General features: G+C 41.2%; 1 protein-coding gene across 9 annotated transcripts in view; it reads right to left on the bottom strand.

Moving 5' to 3' along the window:
- ATXN7L1 (ataxin 7 like 1) overlaps window positions 1–19,152 on the bottom strand; it is a 204,230-nt gene that overhangs the window by 42,765 nt on the left and 142,313 nt on the right. For 8 of the 9 annotated variants that reach the window (XM_038416750.2, XM_038416777.2, XM_043497164.1 and 5 more), the window contains one exon: window positions 1,539–1,822. In XM_038416750.2, the coding sequence (XP_038272678.1) occupies window positions 1,539–1,822 (284 nt within the window). Of the gene's footprint in view, window positions 1–1,538; window positions 1,823–5,323; window positions 5,477–19,152 lie in introns of those variants that run through there. The other variant, XM_038416815.2, reaches the window with a different exon arrangement.

Below are 19,152 nucleotides of genomic sequence, written 5' to 3'. Positions count from 1 at the left end.
AAATTAAAAACAGAATGTTGTACACAACATATACTCTAAGTTTTTGTCCCTTTTAAAGGTATAACAATGCAAAATTGTAAGCATTTCCTGAGAGTAAGTTGAGTCACTGTATTGCACAGCTACACAACTAACATACTGGATCCACATAACAATATTCCTGAAAAGCTCATTCATTAGTACAGGCATGATGTTTAACATGAAAGACACTTACTGATGGCACATCCAATGGACACCTTGCAAGTGGCAGAAGTTATGTTTCTCAGTTGAACTAACCTCATGTATATAATAAGAGTCCACGAATGTCATGTGAGTCATTTTGAAGCCTAAAACGTCTGTTGAGTCAGTGTAAAGTGATGGAAGCAGCTAGAAACGTGGGTGAGAGCTCTTTTTGTTCGGATTAACAACAGGTGAATTATCACTGGGTTTTGCAGCCTGTTACTGTCCAGTTTTTAAGTTCTCAGCCATTCTGACTTTACAAATTACACCTGTGCTGTGTACAACTAAGAAGGTATGTATCTATGCCATGTCAAGAGACTCAGGCCATTGTGATACCAGAGGTAACTCAACCAATCACCACCCTTATTCTGTAGCTAATTTGCATGCACATTTTCATTGGCTGAATATGGGACACTGCATAGATTATGTGGCCCAACTGCCACACCATGCACCCAACTGTCACCTGCACAAATCAACACCACTCACACAACAACACAACCAGCACACACAACTACCCCAAACTCACATAGCCTCTTGTCAGAGCATACACCCCTCATTTTCCACTCACACAAATCCACACACCTCTCCCAGCACAACACAAATCACACACAAATTAACACAATCCCCCACCCAATGACAAAACCAACACACACAATAACCCCACTTTGAAGCCCTACAATGTCTGTTGAGTCAGTGTGAAGTGATGGAAACAGCTTCAAGCAAAGTAGAGAGCTTTTTCTGTTTAGAATATCACCAGGTTCAATCATCACTGTGATTCACAGTCTGTTTCTGTCCAATATTTAAGTTCTCAGACATTTTTGGCTTTATTACACACAACTTTATGAATTATAGCCACCTGGCAGCATGGGCCCTCAGCTACAAGATATACATTAATGCCTCAAATCTCAGGTATTCAACTGGAGTGACTTGAGAACAATACTAAATCTTGGTAAGTTGATCATTACTACACTGGTCTGCAGCAAATTTTTTCAATATGACTAAAAATAAATTACAAAGGGAGAGCCTGTTGCCCTTTTATTTTACTGCATTTATTCCCTAGATAGTCTACACGTTATCTGCTGGTCAACCGAGGACAAATAGTTAACCACCCAGGTTAATTCTAAGCCAAAATGAACTTGTATTTTGTTAAGGAAATATTTTATTCATATGGCAAAGCCTGGCAGGTTAACTATTCATATTAAAAACAGCATCTTACAGTAAAACATAGCTATAGCATATTACAATATATTACTCCTCAGCTACAAAAATTATTAATGAAGAATGATGGACTATCTCAAAAGGCGCAGTACAATATCACTCACCTGAAAGTCTTTTGTAAGGCTTGTTACTGCTTTTAGTGCCGTTTTGGTGTTTCTTGTCTATCGAAGGAGCTAGAATTCCTTTGCCGTTCAGAATCTTTTCTGGTGATGGTGGTACTGACTTAGATGTCAAAGCAGATTTAATCAAAGTTGGAGCAGGTATGGTGGATGAAGAGGCTGAGGAGGAGGTGATGGTGGTGGTGGTTGTAGAATTCATTTTAACATTGGCACCATCTGCCTTCACTAGGTTAGGAATTTTCTCTAGACTGACTACAGGAACAGGAACACTGCAAAACCAAAGAAAGAGTCTTCAAGTTGTATTTTCTGTACCACAGGATTTACAGTTTTTTGACTTACTTCTACATTTGATTATGAATTAGACACAGTTATATAAGAACGTCTGAATGAAGTCACATAATATCCTGGGACCAGACTAAAAATGAGATACTTTGCAAACATGTAATATTTCGATCAATTAGGTATTTACATAAACGGCCATTTTTCAAAGCATGGAAGTTTTGAGAACCAATTACATGGGTCAAGGTATATAGTTTTCTTTTTGACGATCCATTTTCCCCACTATTTATAATTCCTCTTTGGAATCTTGAAATTTAAAATTAGTCTTTTTATATAAAGATTTTATTCCTCCAATAATAGGCGAACACTTTTTTTTTTTTTTTTTTTTTTGCTGTACAGTGTTCATCATGATTGTGTGCTTTGCTATTGGCAGTATTAACATTAATTAATAAATATCCATGGAACATTCTCTTGCTTAGAAGGATCCCAAAAGGTTACATGTATTTTGGGGATTAGAGGGAAAGAAGCCACATTTTGAACCTGGCAACTTTAACAGTCTCCCATTAAATATACTACAAACCCTAATGAGTTTAGCAGACCCTAAAATATATTTTAATACAATTTTAAGAATTAATAAACAATTAGCTTAATTTGTCCTTTCTAGAATCAGCTCAGCAATAATGAGCTCTGTATAATTTGACCTTTTTAACAGTGTATTTATGGCATTAACAAATGTAACATTCTCAATTCAATAGCAAGAAGTGAGCAAGATCGGATTTATTTTAGTTTAATAAAGAAATTTATTTTAATCCTAAAATGCTTTGACTTTACTGGCTGACATGCAAATGAGCAGACATATAGTGAAGACACACACTTCTTTGTCCATCCAACACCCATCCTCATATTGCCTGCCAGCTCAAGTCCTCCCCAGGAAAACAAATCCAGATAGATAACATTCATGATAAAGAGGCACAGAGCTTTAAGCCCAAGTATTGTTAAAAAGCCATATTGAAAACATCTCCATTATTCCACTCCTTGCCCCATCCTCTTTGAGGCATTCCTCTTGTCAGACAGGATGTGCTCAACTACTTTTTCAGCAAATACACATCCAGATGGCACGCAAATTCTCTGGTGATGCTCTAGGGGTATTATTCCATACTGAGGAAACAGACAGACTGTCCTTGAAATGCAAGAGCTCTTCCTAAACATGAATCGAAGGGGATATTTGTGTAGCAGACCAAATCTTCAACAGTAAGTACAAGTGTCACCTCTGCTGCTTTCTCAGCTTCTGCTTGCTTGGCTAAAAACGGCTATACAGACCAATGGCCCACCTAGCCCAGTACACTGTCTTTCAACAAAAAGAAAAAGGAGGACTTGTGGCACCTTAGAGACTAACAAATTTATTTGAGCGTAAGCTTTCGTGAGCTACAGATCACTTCATCACAAAAGCTTATGCTCAAATAAATTTGTTAGTCTCTAAGGTGCCACAAGTCCTCCTTTTCTTTTTTTGGATACAGACTAACATGGCTGCTACTCTGAAACCTGTCTTTCAACAGTGGCTGGTTCCAGAAGAGAACAGGGCAATTTATTCAGTGATCCATACCCTGTCATCCACTCCCAGCTTCCGGTAATCAGAAGTGTAGGGACAGCCAGAGTATGGGGTTGCGTATCTGACCATCTTTGGCTAATAGCTATTGATGGACCTGTCCTACATGACCTTATCTAATTCTTTTTTGAACCCTGTTATACTTTTGGCCTTCACAACATCCCATGGCAACAAGTTTCACAGGTTGACTGTGCGTTGTGTGAAGTACTTTCTTACTTATTTTTTTTAAAATCTGCTGCCTATTAATTTCATTGGATGACTCTTGGTTTGTGTGTAGGTGTAAACAATATTTCCTTATTCACTTTCTCTATACATATCCCCCTCAGTTGTCTCTTTCCCAAGATGAACAGCCCCAGCATTTTAAGCTCTCCTCACATAGAAGCTGTTCCATACCCCTAATCTTTTTTGCTGCCCTTCTCTGTACTGTCTCCAATTCTAAAGCATCTTTTTTGAGATGTGGCAACCAGAACTGCATGCAGTATTCAAGGCAAGGTCATACCATGGACTTACATAGCGGCATTATGGTATTTTCTGTCTTCTTATTTATCTCTTTCCTAATAGTTCCTAACATTCTGTTAGCTTTTTTGACTGTCGCTGCACATTGAACTGATGTTTTCCGAGAACTAACCACGATACCACTCAAGAAAAAGATCTTGGAGTCAACAGCTAATTTAGACCCCATCATTTTGTCTGTATAGTTGGGATTATATTTTCTAATGTGCATTAATTTGCATTTATCAACATTGAATTTCATCTGCCATTTTCTTGCCTAGTCAACCAGTTTTGTGAGCTCCTTTTGTTAACTCTTTGCAGTCAGTTTTGGACTTAACTATCTTGAATAATTTTGTATCATCTGCAAACTTTGCCCCTTTTTCTGGATCATTTATGAATATGTTCATCAGCACTGGTCCCACTGCAAGTCCTTGGGGGACCCTGCTATTTACCTCTCTCCACTGTGAAAACTGACTGTCTATTCCTACCCTTTGTTTTCTACCTTTGTAAACATGAGAGGACCTTCCCTCCTATACCATGATTGCTGACTTTGCTTAAGAGCCAGGGGTGTGGGGACCTTGTCAAAGGCTTTCTGAAAATCGAAGTACACTATGTCCACTGGATCACCCACGTCCACATGCTTTTTGACCCCCACAATGAATTCTAACAGATTGGTGAGGCATGATTTCCCTTTACAAAAACCATCTTCCTCGAGATGCTGTGTTCATCTATATGTCTGATCATTCTGTTCTTTGCTGTAGTTTCGACCTATTTGCCTGATATTGAAGTTAGGCTTACCGGCTTCTGATTGCCTCTGGAGACTTTTTTTTAAAAATCAGCATCACATTAGTTATCCAATAATGGGTGATAAAGACTGAGCTAGCCTTTAATTTTAACCCCCAGGATAACCTAGAGCACCAGGCCATCCCAGATACAGATACTTCTGATGAGTCAGAGTATAAGAAGTTGTTTAGTCTAACCATTGTCTTACAGACCTTTAAACTGCATACATACTATAGTTAAAAAGAAAATGCATTAACTGGATGGGTACAGTACAAAGTTTCCCCTTATCACAATTTTATTAAATGTTTCTTTTGAAGCACAAATCAAGTTTATTAACTAAGGACATTATCATTGCAAACATTTTAAGAGAACAGAGAATGTTTACAATTGTGCTCATTCTCAAAAATTTTATATTGATAGTTGTGCATCTCCTACTGAATCAAGATAGAAACTGAAATACGCTAACATAATGTCTCTGTTAAGTAGGTTTTTTTTTGCAAGGAGCATAAGTTGCCAGTGCTCTGAGATGTGCAATGGCTATCTCTTGACTTTGAGTGGAGTTCAAGATATTGGATTTTTCATACAAAGCACCAAGTGACTTAGGACTTACCTGTTTGAGAAAATGCCTCTTCCCATGCTGCACTGCTGCAGCTGGCAGAGGTGCCAGGGCTGGAGTTCCCTTAGTTTGAAAGAGAAGGAGCTGCTGACAGGGTATTCTCTGTGAGGGGCCCTGAACTTTGGAACCTTGGTCCAAAATAGCCCAAAAGTCTACTGATCTTCAGGGCATGCTGCATAACCTCTCTTTCTCCAGGCTTTTGAGGAAGGTGAGCGGAAAGCTGGAATGTGTGACTGAAGGGCTGGGATCTGTGGCTGGAGCACATCCACCTTCCCCTTCCCTGGTTTTGAAGAGTTAGGAATTTTTGTTTTATCAGTGTGATCGTACGTTTTAATATGCCAAAAGCACCCAGAGCCTTGAGATTTGTATAAATCATATACATATCAAACCAAAAAAGAATTGTGTAGCATAGCAATATCCAGATCTGGTATTAATTAGATGCAACGGTCAAAGAGGGCGAAATTCTGTGGTGGAAAAAATGGTTTTGTAAGTTGGTCAGAAAATGGGCAAAACTGTAGCGTAACTTATACCCACTCTGCATTCAATAGGTATGTGAAACCAGTATAAGTTACAAGGTGATACACCCTTGTGTTGCTTTCGGTGCAAAGATAAAGCATATCCCCTATACCTGCTTTTCCTGCTTTAGTCTCACTTCAACATTGCCATAGAACTTCGCCCTCTGCGTGTATTCCCCTCCCACTCATTCAGTGAAAAGATAAGACCCCATTTATATAAAAATGACTTCTTGGAGAAAAGCTTTAGTCTTCTTAGAGATGACTGAACTACAGTAATTTATGAACACAAGAAATCATGGCCAATTTAACTCAAAGTCAAGTAGTTTTTATTATGTAAAAATAAAGCTGAATAAGTTTAAGACACATTTTTATTTTTATATAGATACATTTAAAAACACCGATAAGCAATAAAAAGGGGCAAAAGTGTCCCCCAAAATAGACTATTTTAGTATTAAAAATACTCGAGTAAATATGCTAAAACAAGAATAATGGCAGAGAACTTACTTGTCTTATACTTACTGATAACTCAGAATTACAGAGTCGTGAATGCATATGGACCAATGAGCTAACTAACAAAGCCCAGGAGGGGTTACTAGCTTGGGTAAGTTTCAGACCACCAAATCAAACCAGAGAATAGGATGAATTGCTCCTTAAACATCTGTTGTCTGTAATGTGTGGAAAGAAAACTTGTGATATTATGGGGGACTTTACTTTTGGAGACATGCTGGAGGTCTCATGTAGCCAGAAGTAAAACATCATTAGAGTTTCTAAAAACTATACATAATTTTCTAACACTAAAGGTATTGCATTCAACACAAGGCAATTATCTTGGACCTCATGATGACCGATAATGATTAATCAATCATGGAGCTGGAAGCTGTTGGTTGCTTAGGGACCAGAAAACTTTAAAAAGAAAAGGAGTACTTGTGGCACCTTAGAGACTAAGAAATTTATTTGAGCATAAGCTTTCGTGAGCTACAGCTCACTTCATCGGATGCATGCAGTGGAAAATACAGTAGGGGGATTTTATATATACAGAGAACATGAAATAATGGGTGTTACCATTCACACTGTAACTAGAGTGATCAGGTAAGGTGAACTATTACCAGCAATGGGAAACAAACCCTTTTGTAGTGATAATCAAGGTGGGCCATTTCCAGCAGCTAAGAAGAACGTATGAGGAACAGTAGGGGGGAAAATAAACACGGGGAAATAGTTTTACTTTGTATAATGACACATCCACTCCCAGTCTTTGTTCAAGCCTAATTTAATGGCGTCCAGTTTGCAAATTAATTCCAATTCAGCAGTCTCTCATTGGAGTCTGTTTTTGAAGTTTTTTTTTGTTGTAATATTGCGACTTAGGTCTATAATCGAGTGACCAGAGAGATTGAAGTGTTCTCCAACTGGTTTTTGAATGTTCTAATTCTTGACGTCTGATTTGTGTCCATTTATTCTTTTACATAGAGACTGTCCGGTTTGGCCAATGTACATGGCAGAGGGGCATTGCTGGCACATGATGGCATATATCACATTGGTAGATGTGCAGGTGAATGAGCCTCTGATAGTGTGGCTGATGTGATTAGGCCCTATGATGGTGTCCCCTGAATAGATATGTGCCAGTTGTGTCCACATATGCTCAAATAAATTTGTTCATCTCTAAAGTGCCACAAGTACTCCTTTTCTTTTTGCGGATACAGACTAACACGGCTGCTACTCTGAAACCTGTCATTACATAAAACTTTAGTTTTTCTCCAAGAGATCACTGATATAAATGGTGCCTTATCTTTTTACTGAATGGATTGGTGGGGGTGGGGAGGAGGAGAGGAAGGGGAAAGAAATACAATCATGACCCAGATTACATTCAGGATGGGCAAAGGAAAATCCCAACCAGTAATGTATACATTTGGCACTTCAAAAAGACTAATTTTCAAAAGCTGAGGAAAAATATGAATTAAATTGATTGGGAGGAAAATTGTGAGTTCTTTAAGAAGAGTTTATTAAATGGCCAAAAAGCCATGATTCCACAATCAAGGAAGAGGACAACTTCAGCTAAAAGCCCATTCCTGGTTCAGTGGAAAAGTGAAGGCAGCAAATAGAAAAATAGCAACCCCCCTCCTCCAAAAAACCCAAAACAAAACAAATTTTAAAAAGTGTTTGATATAAATTCAAAGCTATGAAGTATAGAAAATCAGAAACTAGAAAACAGGAAAAATCGATAGTTGGCAGGACTAAAGACAAGAAGTTTTTGAAGTGTATTAGTAACAAAAGAAATCCCAACAAGGGTACAGTCCCATTACTAGAATTGTTAATAATGACATAGAAAAGACAGAAGTGTTTAATAAATATTTCTTTTCTGTATTTGGAAAGAAGCAGGATTATGTATTCTTATCACTGCGGATGAAGTACCTTCCAGGTCATTAATAAACTAAGGAAGATGTAAAACAACATCTACTGGGAGTAAATATTTTTAAATCAGCATGCCTGGATATCTGGCATTCAAGAGTCCTAAAAGAGTTAGCTGATGCAATCTCTGGTCCTTCTGATGTTAATTTTTAACACATCTTGGGATATTGGGGAAATGCCAGAAGACTGAAAGAGTGTTAATGTTGTGACAATGTTCAAAAAGGGTTAATATAGGTTGGCTAGCCTGAGCAAAATAATGGAAGAGCTGATATCGAACTCTAGAACTAAAGAATTAAAGGATAGAAATATGATTATTGCCGGTCAATATAGTTTCATGGAAAAAAATTAAATTACCTGTACTGTAACTGTTGTTGTTTGAGATATGGGTGCAGATGTGCAGTATTCCACTCAAAGTGTGCGTGTGCCCAGTGCCTCACAGTCTGAGAACTTTGCTTAGCAGTACCTGTTGAGGCTGCACTTATGTCTTTCAGTCCTATAGCCCCTCCCCTGCTATAAGGGCAATGCTGCCCTGACTCCCTTCAGTTCCTTCGCACCAGAATCCAAAGCTAATAATGCTGATGAAGAGGGGATGTAGGGTGGGTCGTAGAATCTACATCTGTACCCACATCTTAAAGAAAAACAGTTACAGTTCAGGTAAGTTACTAGTTTATTTCTTTGAGTAGTTGCAGACATGTATTCCACTAAGGCCACTCAAAAGCAATAACTAAAAGAGGTGGGGCTAAAGAACAATTGCAAAACTGCCTTCCCAAAGTTTGCATCTGACCTTGGTGCAGTTGTACTAACATAATGCTTGGTAAAAATATATACTGAAGACAATGGTAGCTGCTCTGCAAATGTCTAATATAGAACATCACTGAGGAATGTGACCGAAGCTATTTGGGCCCTTGTTGAATGAGCCATTGGTTTTTGAGGAGGTGTAGACTGAGCCACTCCATATGCTGCCATAATGCTGGAAGTAATCCATCTGGGAACTGTCTGCTTGGAAACCACCTGACCCTTCACATGATCTGCATAAGAGACCAAGTCAAGATGATTGATGACTTGGAGGCAGACAATCCCTTTAAAAAAATCTGCATATCAGGGAGTTAGAAAAAATTATCTTCCCTTAAAACAGTGGAATGTCAATATCCTCATTAAGCAGACGCTCAAGGAGCCGAGAGACAGACCTGATGACTTAAGAAGCAACAGATAATCCAAAACATTTTGAATGCATGCTTGCTTTGGCTGGATTCCCAGAGCTAGTGACCGAACAGAATAATGCTTCCATTTGATGAAATATGTCGTTTAGTAGAAAGCCTTCTGCTGTTAAGCAACACTCAGTGCCCTGCTTCTAAGCAATGTCCTTTCCCCTCATCTAACCATGTAGCATCCACGTCAACGGATGCAGACTGCTCAGTGCATCAGAAGGGAGGAGGGGAAAATATTTGGGATGTCAGATAGGTCAAGAAGATCAGAGAACCAGCCTTGTCTTGGGCAAGCTGGTGATGAGAGTATCAGTTTGGTATGATCCAACTGCAGTTTCAGGATAACCTGAAGAATTAAAGTATACATCAGCTCTGTTCCCCAATTCAAATGGAAGGCACTGATTAAAGAGCCTAGATTGGGCCCCACTCGAGATCACAACTGACTGCATTTCCTGTTGTCTTTTGTTGCAAACAAGTCTATCACTACAATACTCCAATCTCTGAAGATGGATCTCAATACATTGTTTTTCAAGGACCAATCATGATTCTAGGAAAAAAAACCTGTTGAGGTGGTTGGCTAACTGATTCTGAACACTAAGTAAGTGAGCCGCTGTGGGGGTAATCTCCTCCTTGATGCACAGATGCCAAAATTTTATCACTTCCTGGCAAGGTGGGTTGGAACTAGCCCCTCCCTGCTTGTTCACATAATATATTTCAATGATATGGTCGTTAAGGATATGAACTGCCGTACCCCTGATCTGAGACTGAAAGGCCAGGCATTCACTGTAAATAGCGCAAAGCTCCAGAAAAATGATACAAAGGAAAACTTCCAGAACTTGCAATGACCCTAGATATGCTCCCCAGTCCATTGTGAATATACTGGGAACTATAGTCCTGGTTGGAGAAGGGTGGACAAAGGGAACACCAGACAAACATTGAATTGATCTGTCCTCCACTGTAGGGAGTCCAGGATGTTTGGTGGTACTCATATTAAGCTGTCCTTCAACTAACTATCTGGGAGGTAGACTAGTTTCATCCAGCCTTGATGAGAACACAAATGCAATCTTGCATGTCGGCCTACCTAAGTGCATGCCGCCATATGCCCTAGTAACTTTAGGCACACACAGATTGTAGCTGATGGGTGATCATGAGACCAGAGGGATAGACATAGTTGGTGAACTGCCTGAAATCTCTAGATCAGCAGGAAAGCCCTCAAACTTGTATGTCTAGTAGGGTCCCAATTAACTCTATTTTTTGAGTTGGTATTAGGTGCGACTTCCCTTTGTTCTAAATTAGACCCAGGTGATCAAAAAGACAAAAGTGTGAACTGGATGTGGCAGAGAACGTGGTCTTTGAACTTGTCCCTCAGTAACCAATCATCCAGATAAGGATAAGGATCATCCATTTTCCTGACATAAGTCACCACTACAGTTATGCATCTGGTAAATGCATGTAGGGCTGAGGACAGGCCAAAGGGAGCACCATATATTGATAATGCTGCACTGCCACTACAAATTTCAGAAATATCCTGTGGCCTGGGAAAATCTGCACATGGAAGCAGGCATCCTGAAGATCTAGAGCAGCAAACCAGTCATTATGATCCATTGTGGGGAGAACAGTAGTCTGGATATCCATGCAGAATCTCCATATCTGATGTATTTGTTGAGACCATGAAGATCAAGGATAGCTCTCATCCCTCCTTTGGATTGGGTATCAGGAAGTAACAGAAGCAGAATTCCTTTCCCTGATGATGAACTTCCTCTCTAAAAGCCCCTAGAACACCCAGAATTTGGACCTGCTGAAGGAGGCAGGAGGGGAGAATGGACAGAAATTGGATGGTATAACCTGATCCCACAGTGTAGGATCACCTTGTCCACAGTTATTGTTTCCCAAGCACTTTAGAAGCCTGTCCTTGAATTTTGGAGATACGGTCAATAAGTTCACCATTGGTATGCTGCCCTCAATACGAAAGTCGAATAGGCTACATGCCCAAAGGTGGTGGAGGAAGGGCTGGTTGATCAAATCTGGTCTTCTCTTCTGGTGATTTATGCCCCTTTCTAGGGAAGTCTTGCTGCCTAGCAGGCTAATATGACTGTCAGAAGTATCAAGGTGGATGATATTGCTAGTGTTGCTGTTGATTCTCATAATAATGTCTCTTTGTGGCCTGCTATAAACCCACAGTGATTGCAAAATAACACAAGAGTCCTTAAAAGGATGCAATGTCTTGTCAGTTTTCTCAGAAAACAAAAACCAATCATCGAAAAGTAAGTCCTCCTCTGTGCTCTATTGGACCTCAGGAGCTATGCCGGAGTTCTGTAATCACTAGATTAATAGATTCATAGATACTAAGGTCAGAAGGGACCATTCTGATCATCTAGTCCGACCTCCTGCACAGTGCAGGCCACAGAATCTCACCTACCCACTCCTATGAAAAACCTCACCTATGTCTGAGCTATTGAAGTCCTTAAATCATGGTTTAAAGACTTCAAGGAGCAGAGAAGCCTCCCTCAAGTCACCCATGCCCCATGCTACAGAGGAAGGCGAAAAACCTCCAAGGCCTCTCCAATCTGCTCTGGAGGAAAATTCCTTCCCGACCCCAAATATGGCGATCAGCTAAACCCTGAGCATATGGGCAAGATTCACCAGCCAGATACCCAGAAAAGAATTTTCTATAGTAACTCAGATCCCATCCATCTAATATCCCATCTCAGGGGATTAGTCCTATTTACCCTGAATATTTAAAGATCAATTACTTACCAAAATCCCATTATCCCATCATACCATCTCCTCCATAAATTTATCGAGTAGAATCTTAAAACCAGATAGATCTTTTGTCCCCACTGCTTCCCTTGGAAGGCTATTCCAAAACTTCACTCCTCTGATGGTTAGAAACCTTCGTCTAATTTCAAGTCTAAACTTCCCAAGGGCCAGTTTATACCCATTTGTTCTTGTGTCCACATTGGTGCTGAGCTGAAATAATTCCTCTCCCTCTCCTGTATTTATCCCTCTGATATATTTATAGAGAGCAATCATATCTCCCCTCAACCTTCTTTTAGTTAGGCTAAACAAGCCAAGCTCCTTAAGTCTCCTTTCATAAGACAAGTTTTCCATTCTTCGGATCATCCTAGTAGCCCTTCTCTGTACCTGTTCCAGTTTGAATTCATCCTTTTTAAACATGGGAGACCAGAACTGCACACAGTATTCTAGGTGAGGTCTCACCAATGCCTTGTATAATGGTACTAAAACCTCCTTATCCCTACTGGAAATGCCTCTCCTGATCCCAAAACCGCATCCCAAAACAGCATTAGCTTTTTTCACAGCCATATCACATTGGCAGCTCATAGTCATCCTATGATCAACCAATACTCCAAGGTCCTTCTCCTCTTCCGTTACTTCTAATTGATGCGTCCCCAACTTATAACTAAAATTCTTGTTATTAATCCCTAAATGCATAACCTTACACTTCTCACTATTAAATTTCATCCTATTACTATTACTCCAGTTTACAAGGTCATCCAGATCCTCCTGCATAATATCCCGATCCTTCTCTGAATTGGCAATACCTCCTAGCTTTGTATCATCTGCAAACTTTATTAGCACACTCCCACTTCTTGTGCCAAGGTCAGTAATAAAAAGATTAAATAAGATTGGTCCCAAAACCGATCCCTGAGGAACTCCACTGGTAACCTCCCTCCAACCTGACAGTTCGCCTTTCAGTAGGACCCATTGCAGTCTCCCCTTTAACCAATTCCTTATCCACCTTTTGATGTTCATATTGATCCCCATCTTCTCCAATTTAACTAATAATTCCTCATGTGGCACGGTATCAAATGCCTTACTGAAATCTAGGTAAATTAGATCCACTGCATTTCCTTTATCTAAAAAATCTGTTACTTTTTCAAAAAAGGAGATTAGGTTGGTTTGGCACGATCTACCTTTTGTAAAACCATGTTGTATTTTGTCCCATTTACCATTGACTTCAATGTCCTTAACTACTTTCTCCTTCAAAATTTTTTCCAGGACCTTACATACTACAGATGTCAAACTAACTGGCCTGTAGTTACCCGGATCACTTTTTTTTCCTTTCTTAAAAATAGGAACTATATTAGCAATTCTCCAATCATTCGGTACTACTCCTGAGTTTACAGATTCATTAAAAATTCTTGCTAATGGGCTTCAATTTCAGGTGCCAATTCCTTTAATATTCTTGGATGAATATTATCTGGGCCCCCTGATTTAGTCCCATTAAGCTGTTTGAGTTTCGCTTCTACCTCAGATATGGTAATATCTACCTCCATATCCTCATTCCCATTTGTCATGCTACCATTATCCCTAAGATCTTCTTTAGCCTTATTAAAGACTGAGGCAAAGTATTTGTTTAGATATTGGGCCATGCCTAGATTATCTTTAACCTCCACTCCATCCTCAGTGTTAAGCGGCCCCAATTCTTTCTTAGATTTCTTCTTATTTATATGGCTATAGAACCTTTTACTATTGGTTTTAATTCCCTTTGCAAGGTCCAACTCTACTCGACTTTTAGCCTGTCTCACTTTATCCCTACATGTCCTGACCTCATTTAGGTAGCTTTCCTTGCTGATCCCTCTCATCTTCCACTCCCTGTATGCTTTCTGCTTCTTCTTAATCACCTCTCTAAGATGCTTGCTCATCCAGCTTGGTCTACAACTCCTTCCTATGAATTTTTTCCCCTTTCTTGGGATACAGGCTTCCGATAGCTTCTGCAGTTTTGATTTAAAGTAATCCCAGGCCTCCTCTACCTTTAGATCCATAAATTCTTCAGTCCAATCCACTTCCCTAATTTCCTTAATTTTTGAAAGTCAGCCCTTTTGAAATCAAAAACTCTAGTTGCAGATTTATTTTTGTTAATCCTTCCATTTAGTTTGAACTGAATTAGCTCATGATCACTTGAGCCAAGATTGTCCCCTACAACCGTTTCTTCTATGAGATCCTCGCTACTCACCAAAATTAAATCTAGAATGGCATCCCCTCTAGTCGGTTCAGCAACTACTTGATGAAGGAATCCATCAGCTATCACATATAGGAAAATCTGAGCCCTATTGTTATTACTAGCTCTGGTCCTCCCGTCTATATCTGGGAAGTTAAAGTCTCCCATGATCACGCAGTTTCCATTAGTATTTACTTTATTAATAACATTAAAAAGGGCTCTATCCATATCCAGATTAGATCCAGGAAGTCTATAGCACACCCCAAGCACTATCATAGGAGAGGCTTTACTAGTTATCTTCCCCAATGTAATTTTTGCCCAGACAGACTCTGTCTTATCCATTGCATCGCTTCTTATTTCTTTACATTCTACCTCATCATTGATATACAATGCTACTCCACCTTTACCTTTATTTCTGTCTTTCCTAAACAGCACATACCCTTCAATACCTGTAGTCCAGTCATGACTACTATTCCACCATGTTTCTGTTATCCCTATAATATCTGGTTTCACTTCCTGCACCAGTAGCTCTAGTTCCTCCTTTTTGTTACCTAGGCTCCTCGCATTGGTGTACAAACATCTTAATTTTTCCTGTTTGGCCTCGCTCACATTTTGTACCCTATTAGGCACAGTCATTCTACAGCCAGTATAACCTATTAGACTAATATCCACACCGCCCTCGCTCCTTATATACATTCTCCTACCCACAGCTGTATCCTTTCTTACTTCGTCTTCTTCCCTCTCAATGCTAAAATCTGGCGTGGAGATTACCTGGACATCTCCCAACCATCTCCCCCAAATTCTTAGTTTAAAGCTCTCTTTATCAGTTGTGCCAGCCTCGATCCTAGAAGTCTATTTCCTTCCCTACTCAGATGAAATCCATCCCGAGAGAACTGTCCTCTGTCTGTGAATGCCTCCCAGTGGCCATACATCCCAAAGCCCTCCTTATAGCACCACTGCCTAAGCCATCTGTTGACAGTCATAATCTTGTCACACCTTTGTTGCCCTTCTCTAGGAACAGGCAGGATCCCACTAAAGATCACCTGAGCCTCAATTTCCTTAAGCGTCTTCCCCAGCCTAGCATAGTCTCCCTTAATACTTTCCAGCGAGAATCTAGTCGTATCATTTGTTCCCACATGAAGGATAATTAGGGGATTCTTTCCTGCTCCCTTTAGGATCCTTTTCAACCTCAGGTCTACATCCCGTATCTTAGCACCCGGAAGACAGCACACCCTTCTATTCTCAGGATCAGCTCTAGTTACAGGCCTGTCTATTCTTCTCAATAAAGAGTCCCCTATCACATAGACCTGCCTTTTCCTGCTGACAGTGCTATTCTCCAGTCTCTCCCCTGTTCCCTCTGGCTGCAAGTTCTTTCCATTCCTATTTTCCCCTATAATCCTCTTCAACCCATCCTGTATCCTCCTGGGGCTCATATTTGGTGTAGTCTCCCTTGATTCTTCAGCTTTTCCTATAGGACTAGCCTCTCTTCTCTTCTTCCTTACCCTTCCACCTTCAGCAAGTACCTGCTGAGCCCCTTCTTCATTTTCCAACTCTGCAAACCTGTTCCTAAGCTCTATTTCTCCTTCACTAGCCCATCTTTTTCTCTGCCTGGTTCTTTTAGTCACATGCTTCCACTGACCACTTTCCTCACCCAGTCTCCCCTCAAAATTCCCCAGCCCTGCTTCCATCTGTGAGTCTGAGCTTTTCTCTTCAGATACCTCATATCTTTGCTCCATCATCTGCTCAAACCCCTTCCTAAACTCAACGAGACTTTCCCCTGCATCTCCAAACCTTGGATCTTTTTCTCCATCAGCTCTATAAGACGGCATTTCATGCAGAAAAAACTCTTACCAGGTCCCCCCTCCAGGATCATGTACATACCACAGCTTCCACATCCAGGCATCCTCAAAGTGTCTTTCACTACAGGAGTCTCTCCCACAGCTGCCTCCGTATCTGTCATCGCCTTCCCACCTAAATCCTGTTAATCTGGGAAACACAAGTCACACCAAAAAGACCACCCCCCCCAGCAAAAGCAAACCCCAAACAAGCACCAAAATACAAACTCCCACTCAAACTCCTCTGTTTACAGCTCTGTTTGCTAGCTCCTGTGCCGCTGCAGCTGTCTGTGCCGCTGCCTGACTGGCTGGCTACCTTTATAGGCCCTCTAGTCAGAAGCCCCACCTCCTAAGCAGGGCTCAGCTGCTCTCCCAGCACAAAGCCCCACCCCCTAATCAGGGCTCAGCTGCTCTCCCGGCACAAAGCCCCTACACACACACACACACACACACACACACACAAAAAATACAAAACCAAGTACAACTACCTTCTCCTCCAACAGAACTCCCACTAGGTCCTTCTCTTTATTACAGAGGCGGCCATAAATCTGGATGAAGGATCTGCTGTCCAGTACCGATTGCAAAGACATCTTGGCCACCAAACGGCCTTCTGCAATGAATGCTGTAAACCAGGGGTCTCAAACTCAATTTACCTTAGGGCCAGTGCCTGTTCTAAAATCCTCCCAGCGAGCCAATAATGTCACTGAAGATGGTGTTCAGAAAAGAAATCATTTATGTTGTATTTTTTATTTCAAATTTCTTAGAAATAATAAAACTGTCATACAACTTTATACAATTCTTCGCCTGCCAGAGAGTTTTTAGAGCTTGCCAGACACCTGGCAATGCTTCAGTTCTGTCAGTTTGTTGATGTTTAGCCTCAGTGACTGAGCAGTTGAAACCTTCAGGATTGCAGCAAGGGGTGCATCAGATAGTTGTATTCGGTATTTTGACTTGTTTATATTCATTGCGGAAAAAAGTCGATGCTGCCTCCATGGCTGACTCTGCCAGGCGACTAGTGATGGTATCTCTGTTCCTCTCCCCCAGTCAATGGGAGCTGTGGCGGGCGGCTCCAGCAGCAGACAGAGCTGGCAGTGTGTCTGCATGGGTGTCTCCTCTGCGGGCTGTAGTGGAGAGGTTCTCGGGCTGCAGATAGCCCGTGGGCTGGGACTTTGAGACCCCTGCCTTAAACTCTTCCTTGGAAGATTCTCGCAACTTATCCATAAACTTGGACATAGCATCCCTATTCACAAAATAATACTTAAATGATAATACCTGCTGTTTCGCAATGCACATCTGTAATTAAGAGGTTGAATAAACTTTTCTCCCCATCAAGACTAGCCTCTTAGACTGTTTGTCTTTAGGTGTGGATTTATCTTTCTCATGTCATAATCTCTTGTTTGCAGCCATCACAACAAGAGAATTAGGAGATGAATGTAAGAAAAAAAATGTTCAAAACCCTGCCTGGTGACATAATACCTCTTATCACTATGCTTTGCTTTTAAAGACACTGGGGTATTTCACAGAGATTTGGCAGACTCTAACATCACTTCATTTATAGGGAGAGTGACTCTGGCAGGAGCAGAGGACTGAAGAATATTCACTAATGTATGGGTGTTATCCTGAACAAACTCAGCTGGAATACCCAAGGGTGACACTATTTGTTTCAGGAGATCTTGATGTGATTTTAAAATCCTCTGACACCAGAGATGAATAATCTGGCACCGTAGCCTCATTTGCTGACGAGGAAGAAGAGGGAAGCGGGATCAGTGGAATCTCCTGTGGCAATGCATGACTAATATAAGATCAGTCTGCACCAACTCATAGGGAGTCACCTCAGTCTGTGGCTGCAGCACAGGTGGATCATGAGGGGACACTACCAAAGGAATGTGTGACCTCACCCTGGAACGAGTAGAAGACTGGGACCTCAGAGAATGAGGAACCCCCCCAGGATTTCCAAGGAGGCCACTGTCAATAGGGATACGGCACTGGTGGCCAGTAGGAGCTAGGCCAGGAACTTTTATCCCTGTGGAAGCAATACCAATCTCTATATCTAGGGTGGCTCCCAGGAAGTCTCAACGACCCTCAAGAATGGTATGGCGAAGGAAAAGTCTCCAAACTCAATCCTGAAGACCCTTCCAAGTAGTCTGATGGTAATGGAGGAGCTGCTCCAGTGGAGCCAGTAAACACCGCGTGTAATCCACAGCCCTATACGCAGGTCTCATCGGCACCAATGATGGTACAATAGTTGGCACTGAGTACCGACAAAGGCATTGCACTCACTTTCATTACTGAAGCTGGTACCGGTACAGAGGATGAAATTGATATCAGACCCGGAGATGTAGAGTACTGCAATCACTGTGCTGGCAATGCTCTTGTACCAAGCAGGAAGCTGACTGCAACCCTGCCCCTTAGATATGAGGCCGTGTGGACGACAGTACCGACAACAAGTCTAGATCCAGTCCATGCAGCGCTCAGGACACCAAAGAAACCGCCAGCACAGTCAAATGTTCCTGGGTAAGTGGAGAATCAGGAACAGAAAAACACAGCAAGTCTGCTGATGCCTGATATGCTGCCAGTGCAGAAACTGTTGGTGCCATCACCACTCTCATCGGTACTGGACTCAATGGACACCCTTTGGGCAGTACGGGAGTTTATAGTATGGCATCCATCTGATCTCACCTCAGTATTGGAGAGTGAGTGGATTGTCCAGCTCTATCCTGAGTACTGAAGACTCACATTGTTGGTCTGCACTCCTCCGCGACGGGGAGGAGGAATCTCACTGAGCTCTGGAACAGCCTCAGTCCATTTTGTGGGTTCTTTTTCCTTAGAGAAACAGAGGCAGGAGAAGGAACTAAGGGGGTAGCCATGGGAGGGGCTACAAGGCCGAAGGGTGCAAGCACCA

Source organism: Dermochelys coriacea, chromosome 1 (assembly GCF_009764565.3).
Source record: "Dermochelys coriacea isolate rDerCor1 chromosome 1, rDerCor1.pri.v4, whole genome shotgun sequence".
Taxonomy (NCBI): Eukaryota; Metazoa; Chordata; order Testudines; family Dermochelyidae; genus Dermochelys; species Dermochelys coriacea.
This window is presented reverse-complemented; position numbering and strand designations above follow the sequence as displayed.